This window comes from Helianthus annuus, chromosome 3 (genome assembly GCF_002127325.2).
Source record: "Helianthus annuus cultivar XRQ/B chromosome 3, HanXRQr2.0-SUNRISE, whole genome shotgun sequence".
NCBI classification, from domain to species: Eukaryota; Viridiplantae; Streptophyta; class Magnoliopsida; order Asterales; family Asteraceae; genus Helianthus; species Helianthus annuus.
In genome coordinates this window covers 15702792-15713784 of record NC_035435.2, presented here as the reverse complement: position 1 = coordinate 15713784, position 10993 = coordinate 15702792, and the positions used below count along the sequence as shown (strand labels likewise).

The window sequence follows — 10993 nt, the reverse complement described above, 5'->3', positions numbered from 1 at the left end:
CTTGAAGAACTACCAGATTCACTTTCAACTGACCTCGATTTGCGCCAATAATTCATTCAAAATCGAGTATTATTATCATTTCTTATTATTCCATAATAAATTCCTGATGACGAGTAGTTTCCTTGAAGAACTACGGTGGCGTCACGGCGGCAGCCGCGACCGGTGCCGTTGTCGCAGATTACTCGGGCCAGATTTGCGTCTATGTTGCTAGGTATATCGTTGGCGTTGATGTTGATGTTGATGTTGTGTGGCATGATAACGTTTATTATAGGGTTTTTGTTGATGTTGTGGGTTCTTGGAATGGTTATGTTGTTTTATATGGTTGAAACACGATGAGTTGTGGCTTGTTTGAATTTAACAAACTACGGAACAGAGCAATGGACCGATCAGCTAGAACGTCACCGGAACGGGAGCTCGTCGGCCGAAGATGGGTGCGGTAGGGTGTGATGGAGGTGGGGTTTCAAGTTTAGGTGGTGCTTGATGGAGAAAATGGTGATGCGTTGGGTGTTAAAGGTTGAAGATGAAGTTGGGGGTGAGTGGTGGGTCCCACACTTTTAATAATCCACATGTGTTTTTTAAGGGAGAGATAAATAAGTAATTTCAGATGGACTTAACGAAGAAAACTAACGGACATACACTCTAGGGACTATCCAAGTAACAACTCGTCAAACCACAGGGAGCATCGGTGTAATTTCTAAAAGTTAGGAACTATAACTCTTATTTTACAAAACCAGAGGAACTATCCGGGCATTTTACTCATTAAATAATATATAACTAGTAAAAGCATCTCACCTACCCACTTTCTTCTTCATTTTTTCAACTCATTGTCATAAACACCAACTGATCTGCAATAAACAAAAATGGCGCCTAAAGTCCTGAGATTCCCATCGGAAGAAGCCACCGCCATTGCTCTAGCTAACTACATAGCCGATCTGTCTGCGAAATCTATCGCCGCACACGGCTCCTTCTCCGTCGTGCTCTCCGGCGGTACTTTATTCGATACCACCAGGTAACTACAACCTTAACAACCTACTGTTTCATTTGACTACTGATTATTTAAATGATGTAAGAAGTTACAGATTGTAGTGGATCTTTTAACCGTCTTATTATGTTATGTTTGGTTTGATGAATTTGAGCTCAAATATTATTATAGGAAGTTACTGGAGCCTCCGTATATTAAGTCGATAGATTGGTCGAAATGGTTGATATTCTTTTTGGATGAACGTGTTGTTCCTCTTGATCATCCTGATTCAAATTATAAGCTTGCTTATGATGGATTTCTCAGTAAGGTAATTAATTTAAATCTTTTATTGTATTTGTTACGGTTTTGACTTTTGAGAATGAATTAGGTGTGTAATATGTAAGTTTTGCTTATTGTTAAATGTCAACTTTATGAGTAGGTAAGTGAAGATGTTTAAATTTGGGAAAAGGTGTAGAGGCAAAAACTGATCTAAATTTGCAATGTGTAGATATGATTCTATGAATCTAGTATTGATTTGGGTCTAGATACACATTTTGTACATTTTGATGTCAGCATTCCTTTTTGAAATTTGCTTTAAAACCAATGTTTTCAGAACCGGACCGGACGTCGAACCGGTTCAATGGTCTGACCAGTCGGACCGGACGTGAGAACTGGAAAGTATCGTAAATATTATAAAAATTAATAGGGTTAAATCTGAAAAAAATATATTTCGTCACAAAATCTTCTTTACACGTTTTTACTTTAAGGTCACTATATACATGAACCTTCACTTATGTTATGTATTCATCATACATGTATTGACGAAACAAGAGACTTCAATTGACAGTATGCTATGTTATTATCGGTTTCCTGTTGGAATATAAGTGTTTAGATTTGCATAAAAAGCACTATTAGTTTCTTATAGGCAATGAATATTGGTTGCTCAACCACGTTCAGGGCCTCAAATTGTAACCAACAAGAATGAAATAAATCTCTTGATTGTTCTGTTTGTGACCAGATAAAGTGAGGATACGGAAATTGGAAAAAAATTAAGAAAAAATCCTCTAATTTACAATAGGTAGGGATGATTATTGTGTTGATTCGGGTCTACATACACCTTTTTTACACTTTGATGTCACATTTTTTTTTTTAACGAAGTGTAAAAATGGTGCATCCGGACACGTATGGTCACAAGAATCTTTGCTACATATTTTTAGACAATTGGTATACTATATTGTTGCTCATTATTCTCACTAATGATGTTAGGTACCAATACCCAAATCTAACATCTATCCCATCAAAGAAAACCTGTCACCCGAGGAAGCAGCCGAAGAATACGAGCAGCGACTAAAACAATTAGTAGCAAACAATACGCTAAAAACATCACCAACTACAGGGTTTGCTAAATTCGATTTGATGTTAGTTGGAATGGGTCCAGACGGGCACGTTGCATCTCTATTCTGCTGGCATTTTCAGCGATTCGAGAAGCAAAAATGGGTGACTTTTATTACAGATTCACCCAAACCGCCACCTCCTAGAATCACTTTTACTTTCCCTCTAATCAATTCAGCATCGGAAATCGCGTTGGTGGTGGTTGGTGAAGAGAAAGCGGATGCGGTGAAGGTGGCGTTGGGTGAACATGCTTCGTATGGTTACCCGTTGCCTGTGCAGAAGGTCTCACCTGAAGGAAATCTCACATGGTTTTTGGACAATGGTGCTACTTCGCGGCTGTAATTTTGTTTGATACGATCTTTGTGTTAGTTGGTATGGTGTTTGCATTTTCTCAAGATCTTTAAGCATTTTGTTGGTTGAAATAAATTGACATGCGATTTTCATTCAAACTCAAAACTGCAGGTTATTAGATTAGGATATATCAAGAGAATTGCTATGTTTGGTAGCGCGAATGATCAAACATCTGCTGCTTATTTAGTTAATTAGAAGTTAATTGGATGATTAAACTGTTGATTTGATCAATGGTGACATGAATGAGTAGATGTAATTTTAACTTGTTTTATATATATTAATTATGTTTCGGACATGTAAAACTTATAAAACTATCTCTGTATAGTGTTTAAGTTTCAAATTTCTAAAGGTATTTTGGTTTTAAGTTTTCACTTTAAACACTTTTACCCTTTTTTTGTAAAGTTTTTACTTTTTACTTCAAGATTTTGCTGCTATAAGGCTATGGGGTGTGGGATAAAGCCCCTAGGGGCTTTATCACGCCACGTCAGATCCACGTCAGCCAGGAGGCTTTATTGGAAGGGGTCTTAACTTGCAGGATGTGGGATAAAGCCCCCCATTAAACAAAATTGAAAAAAATTATTGGATGAAATGCTTGTGGGCCCCACCTGCACACAGCTTCTTCCTCGTTACCATGGTCCCCCCCCCCCTGAATGCCACGGTGTGGCAGATGGCGCTGCCTGGGCGCTATCATTGGTGAGGTGGCAAGAGTGACGCCTCCACACCCTCCGGCTTAAGAGCATTCACATACAACCCTCAACCTATGTGAAAGAGGTGTACAAAGGAACCCATTTACTCACATTGGAGCTAGGCAAGTTCTGAAAGTCGAACGGAAATTGTGGTGGGTTGAACCAATGGTTTATGAGTTCGAGATCCGGCTAAAAGTGTTGAGAATCGGAATACAATTTTATTTTTAATAAAGTTCAGTTTTATCGTTTATTAATATCACATATTAATTGTGTAGCGGAAGCGAGTACACATTTATTTAAATCCGAATTAAATTCCTGTAAATGATCTAGTTATAGTTCATTTAAACAATTATACACAACCATTGGGTATTTGAGATTACGGACCTTTTTTATGAAAATCCGCAGAAGCACACGAAGGTTAGAATAACATCACGTTAGTTGACGCGTTCATGATCACCCAAAGTTCCGAGACGACTTGACACGAGAAGTAGCGAAGCTAGTGGTGATTCACGGTAGTAATCTGATCGGAAAATGAGGGCGTTGAAATCACGGTTCAGTAGTTACGGGTGCATCGGGTTGAGCTAGTGTGGCGTGATGGAGCTGGCGGAAAGGGCCGGTGACGGCGGTTAGCGGCATGCACGTTGGCCGACGTCGGTGCCCTATTTTCGACGGTGAGTAGGACTAGCTGTGGTGGTGGTGATTTGTGTGTGACATCCCACCCAATAAGGATACTTTATACCATAGTTGATACAAAAGTGCTTATCTTATTGATAATAAACGCATTCTACAAATGTTGGAAACTCAAATTACAGCATCTAATCAGACTAAGTCAAGCATAATGTAATAACACTTCCACCAGATCACACCGATCCGGATATACATTTCTACCATACTTTCACATGACCGGGACTATGAGCGGCGATCATGCCTTATCACCTGTGACACATGCTTAAAAGATGTGTCAGCTGTTGCTGGTGAATTCATAAATATACACAACTTATAAACCACATTATTTCACCATAACTTTGTACCCGCCCATATTATTATAACCCAACGTCAACACGTGACATACATCATCATACAGTTAATGTCACTACAGCACTGGTGTAGTACCTGAAAAATCCCGTCGCAGCAGCACGTATAAGGGACCACAAATATCGTGTGTATGCGTGCATAGGTTATAAATATGTATACAACAGTCGTGTACTATTATTACAGTTTGGGACAAGCATGTTCACGTATTGAAAACATTCATAAAACTAACCTATGTAACACTTGCTAGCACAATCAGGTAACAATTGCTACTACAATTAAATAACAGTTGCTAGTATAATATAACAATATCTCTGGGTCCTAGTACAGCATAAACAATCTTAGGATAGGTTATGATACATCTGGTTATATATTGGTTAATGTTGCCTTGTTTAAGCGTGGTAGATCAGTCCATGTTTAACTAAGGCTAAGCTACCCAATACTCATCTTGATATTAACCCAAATACCTAAAATAACATAATACTAATAATACTATACTAATAAAACAAGAATTTTTTTTTGAAAATTAATAAAACAATAATTAACAAGACATAAACTTAAATGAGTACATACCTAAAATTATCTACAATAATTTGATGTAGAGTCTCCTTATTCGTGTTCCTATTCGCTTCAATAACGACTACTAACAACACCCAAAAAGAGTACTACGTACTTTGAATTCTCTATATTAAAGCCTTCTCGTGAAAACTTCTAATCTAAATGTAACTATAACCTCTATTTATAGAAGGAAATAACTACTGAATTTCATTATTTCATCGACGTGGGATAGGGATGTTCATCGAATCGAATTTTCGAATTATTCAAATCGAGTTGTTTGAATAATTTTTATTTTTCCTTGAATTTGAATTCAATTAAACCCTAACCAATTCGAATTCGTATTCGTATTTTGGAATTATTCAAATTGAATTGTTCGAATAATTTTTATTTTTCTTTGAATTCGAATTCGATTAAAACCTAACCAATTCGATTCGAATTTGTATTTGAATAAAAACCCAATTCATATTCGATTAAAAATTCGAATTCAAATAAATTCGATTTAATTTATATTCTTTTAAACATGTAAAAAAAACAATCAAAATGAAACATAAATTTTAAAGCAGCCATAAAGCACGATATTACATTAAAAGTTCCAAATAAAGTATCATAAGTCTAACATTCAAAACGAGAAGTTGGGAATAACCACTTTACGTTACAAGTTAATAATTTTAGGGTTAGAAATCTATTAATAGATTTGTTACTTAGGTTTTAGTTATGGCCATGTAGTGGGTTTGATAATAGGTGATTTTACGACTTAGAATAAAATTTGAAATAATTTATAATATAGCCCAATAAAAATTATATATGTATTATATATAAAAATAACAAATAAAAATGTATAACTTTTATTCGAATTTCGCATCGAATTTGAAATTATAAATCCGTATTTAATTTACTTAACTCGAATTGAATCGAACTCGAATTTTTATAATCAAAACGAAAATTCTTGATAATCGAATTTCGAATTTTTCGAACTCGAAACGAATTCTGAACTCTATTTTGATGTGCGAGACCATATGCTCGATGTGGGATAGAAACATAAACGTGACTTTGTTTTGAAATGTTGTTTTAATTTTAATTTTATTATATTATTACTATAACTAATTCAGTTGTTCCATTTGTTTTTCTTGTAGAATTATAAAAATATAACGTTTTATAAAATGATGAATCTACTGTTAAGATGAGTTTATCTTTCGCTACGTTTTAACCTAAGTTTTATTTGAAACAGAGTAAGGTCGAAATATATTATATTATATTATATTATATTATATTATATTATATTATAGTATAGTATAGTATAGTATAGTATAGTATAGTATAGTATAGTATAGTACATTACATTACATTACATTACATTACATTACATTATATTATATTATATTATATTATATTATATTATATTATATTATATTATATTATACTATACTATACTTTACTATACTATACTATATTATTATTATTAAATAGTTAAATACTAAAGATCCATCTAAATACTACATATCTCAATTAACCTTTATATTTGTTACTTACTCGTTCGACAATATATGAAACATTAGTTTTATAAAATTTTATTTTTGTCTACAAAAACAAGATGTTACTTGTTGGTTTCAGATTTCTTGTCTCAATTTTTTGGAACATTGTGTTGACTAAAACACTAAAACCCCATGTATTTACAGTTAGATGAATTTCACATTAGTTTCCTAACTAATCATAGTCTAATACAAGAATACTTCACCATATTATATTTATCTTATAAATATAATATTATAATTTAAATTATTAAATAACAAAAATCATTATCTATTAATTATTTCATAAATAACTACTAAATAAATAAATATAGAATCATCTCACAAATAATTATTTAATTAAATATTTCACTAAACATTTAATTCTCGCATCTCGCAGAACCGTATTTCGTGAACTAGTATTTAACGCTTAAATACTATAACTTGTTTGTCGTCCAAATTGTAACTTTTTGGATCGTACCTCGTTAGTAAAGTTCATTAATCGATCATCGAACATCCCATATCCAACAAAAAGTTCTAAAACCTCCGAGATAAATACTTTCACAAGGTCATCAAAGGCAACTTTGAACCAATTGGGGTTGATCTCAAGATAACCCACTTAATGATGACATCCTACCTGAAGAGTTGTCGCGACCAAAACGAAAAGTAAAGAAAGCGAAACATACATCAACATCGATTGAAACACAAGAACTTGTGTGAATGGTTTTATTTATTAACGCCACTAATGACGATACCGAGCACATGAAATGGTTTCGTGATGAGAAGTTACGGATAAAGGAAGAGATAAAACAAGCAAAAATTCAAGTATGGCAAAAGCAAGCGGAGGCATTGAAAAAAAAGAGGCGTGGGTAAATGACGCTAAAATGAAGTTTTTGGTTATATGGGCATGGGATTAGTGTTGGAATCATTTAGGGCTTGGAATAAGGTTATATTATGTTTTGCGTGGCTTCTCCCATTCACTTTGGTGCTTAAGCCTACATTTCCTTGAACAACGTGATCACTTGACCGATGAGAAAAAATGGAGGGAGCGGCGCGTTGTGGATGATGGACTTACTACTTTAAAGTTATTGTATTAGTTACTTGATTTCTTTGAATTATGTGTGCTAGTTTTTAAAAATTATTTTTTTCTAATTAATGTTATAGTTATGCTTTGGGTTTTTTTAATATGTATTTTGAGTGAGTTATATTAAAAAAATTGTAAATTGGTTATAGCATGAGAGGCATATCCATGTTATATGATTTAGCAAGAGATGCAAGTAAGTAGTGGAATTTGATATGAAAGAGAAACATATTGTAGCAAGTGTCGTATGAAAAAAAAAATAGAAAAGGAAAAAGAAAACTCCCTCCCCCTATTCAACTTTTAACACGTTTATTAAATTGTTGAAAATGACATTCTACCGTTTTGATAAGTTGCCTAAAGCCTTTGATTATAAGTATTGTCCGTATGTTCATTTTGGTTGTCTATGTATTTGAAGTTTCATGATTTTGAATATTTTCGTTTCACTATGACATGTTTAATTGTTTGGCAGCTTTAAATTGGTAGTCGTTTGTTAAATCAAATGTAGGCTTCATAGTGACCGGGTCAATTATTATTGGACTTTCTGTGTATTCATAAGAAGCCGGTTTCTGTTAAATATTAACATACAAACATAAAGGTTCATAGTAGTTCAGATAAATGTTAACTAATCCATCTTACTATCACACTTATTTGTATTCACCATAAGCTTGTCTACACCAAGAAAATCATATATACAACTTCCCACCTATAATTTAGTGATCACCTCTTCTTGTATCACTAAATTGATGGTTTGGTAGTGATCATCAATCTTGTCTCACTAGTAACCTCATTATTCTTCTCAATAGTCAAGATATATCACCTTTTTACCACTCTTACAATGTTTGTAAGAGGGTGACTTGTTAACAATAACTATATTACCGTTTATATATGATCTGTAGAGTCCACACTAAACAAATATATTAGGTTCGTGTTTTAATAAGATTTAAAAGTAAACGACCTACTGACCTCGTTTTTGTACACCAATTATACTAAAATGCTCCGCTTGCTTAGGTCTGAGCTTGAGACCTCCTCTCTAAAAAGTATGTATTTCTATCAAGTGGGCTAGCCCTACATTGTCACCTAGTGATCCAGTTAACATTAAACATATTGTTATTTAGATGAAATAATATACGATGATACATATCATAAAAGATGATTATTAGACCACCCATAGTGGGGGGATTTTGGGCGTTCCCCCCCAACCCCCCCCCCCCCCCCCCCCACCAATGCCCCACACCCGCCCCCTGGGCGTTTTTTTCAAAAAGAAAAAAATTGTCCAACGCGTTATTTTTTCCACACCTATTGTTCAAGTGTTTGGCCAATGACATGTATTCTTCTTTTTGTTTGGCCAATACCTTTTTTATGGGTTTTTTTTATCTACTTCTATTACACTCCATTTAAAATAATGTCCCACAATGCCCACATCCCCACTACGCCCATTTTAGAAAAACATCTCATAATGCTTCATTGCTGACTAAACTGCCACATAACGCAAAACGTGCAATGGTGACACCACACATGATGTTACTTAGTATGGTATTATGGCAACTCGCATGCTCTAAATTAGAAACAAACAACCACCACTCACATGCATTTATCTTGCTATAAAAGAGCGGTAGATGGATCTCAAGTTAACTCCATATCTATTCACCGGTACAATATGGCGCCAACTACTGTTAGGAAATTCGAATCGGAGGAACAAGTATCGGTCGCTCTTGCGAGCTATATCCACCATCTCTCGGCTAAATTCATCAGCGCTTATGGCACTTTCTCGGTCGTGCTCTCTGGCGGTACTCTAATCGATACTCTCAGGTAAGGTTAAATTTACTGTTTAAAAACATACTCACTCAACCTATGAAATTCACGATTATTGTTGATGCTATGTTGCCTTTAGATGAATTTGTGTTTGTTGTTTGACAGGAAATTAACGGAGCCTCCGTACATTAGCTCAATTGATTGGTCGAAATGGTTGATCTTCTTCCTTGATGAACGAGTTGTTCCTCTCGATCATCCTGATTCCAATTACAAACTCGCTTACGACGGATTTCTCAGTAAGGTGATTTTTAGTTGTTCCAGTTTATGAATTCATTGATGTTAAATAAACTTTTTAGCCAAAAAAACAATCCAAACACGCCTATTAACTGTTCCCGAGTCTCATTTAACAGGGGGAGTGTAGGGAAAAGAGATGAAAATATGAAAAAACCATGTTCCCGAGTTTCATTTAACAGAGGGAGGGGAGGGAAAAGGAGGGAAAAGGGAAGAAAATATGACCATATATTTATCCTCAAAAATTGGAGAGATTAGGAGAGAAAATTTTTCTTCCCCTCCCCCTGTTAAATGAGACTCGGGAACATTATGCTACAAATTGACAAGCTGATGAAAACTCAAAACTTCCTTTTTAAGTAATTTTTATTTAGTTTTAGTTTTCTATACATGTTGGTTTACAAAAGTGTTACTCATTATTCATATATGATGTTAGGTACCAATACCGGCATCTAACATCTTCTCCATCAAAGAAAAACTATCACCCGAGGAAGCAGCGGACGAATATGAGCAACGGCTTAAACACTTGGTAGCAAACAATACACTAAAAACATCACCAACTACAGGTTTTGCTAAATTCGACCTGATGTTAGTCGGAATGGGTCCAGAAGGCCACGTTGCATCGCTCTTCTGCTGGTATTTTCAGCGGTTTGAGAAGACAAAATGGGTGACTTTCATAACAGATTCACCCAAACCACCACCTCCTAGGATCACTTTCACTTTACCATTGATCAATTCTGCTGATCATATCGCAATGGTAGTGACTGGAGAAGATGCAGCCGATGCAGTGAAGGTGGCATTGGGGAAACATGCTGCTGATTATTACCCGTTGCCGGTGCAGAAGGTTTCACCTGAAGAAAATCTCACATGGTTCTTGGATAAAGAGGCTGCTTCAGAGCTTTAAGTAAACTTATACCGATTAGTGATGATGATATTTGATATGCTTTCTTTCTGTTTCAATAAAGCATGATGTGTTATGGAATATTGTACAATTCCTTAATCTTTGCTCTTGTTTGCATCAACTCATGTAATTTTTCACAAGATTTGTGAGAAAAGCTTTTCAGTTTTTTATTTTATTTTCATTTCATTCTGTTTAAGGCAGTTAATCATGTAGCGGGTTAAATGCATTAGGTCTTATATTTCATTTCTTTCAACCACATGCACGTTTGGTTTTTGTAAGCCAATATTGTTAATTAATGTGCCTTGGTCAGCTTTGACCGAGTAAAAAGGTGAAACGTGGAAGTCATTTTCTGCACATGTTTATTCAGGAGATCATGGAGGAACAGGTCATACGTGGAAGTCATGCAACGTGGGAGTTTTCAACTTTCTGTTATTTATGCATTTGTACGAGTAATTGTTTTTTAAGTTTTTCCCTTCAAGTATT

General features: G+C 34.9%; 2 protein-coding genes across 2 annotated transcripts; both read left to right on the top strand.

The window, feature by feature from the left end:
* Positions 1-807: 807 nt before the first annotated feature.
* Positions 808-2979, top strand: LOC110928681 (probable 6-phosphogluconolactonase 4, chloroplastic). Its single transcript, XM_022171715.2, has 3 exons — positions 808-1009; positions 1154-1289; positions 2228-2979. Exons 1-3 carry the CDS (start codon positions 861-863, stop codon positions 2693-2695), a joined length of 753 nt encoding a protein of 250 aa, XP_022027407.1. The 5' UTR covers positions 808-860; the 3' UTR covers positions 2696-2979.
* Positions 2980-9190: 6211 nt separating this feature from the next.
* Positions 9191-10593, top strand: LOC110928680 (probable 6-phosphogluconolactonase 4, chloroplastic). The gene is made up of 3 exons (XM_022171714.2): positions 9191-9378; positions 9487-9622; positions 10046-10593. The coding sequence occupies exons 1-3, from the start codon at positions 9227-9229 to the stop codon at positions 10511-10513; spliced, it is 756 nt and encodes a 251-aa protein (XP_022027406.1). The 5' UTR covers positions 9191-9226; the 3' UTR covers positions 10514-10593.
* The last annotated feature ends 400 nt before the right edge of the window (positions 10594-10993 follow it).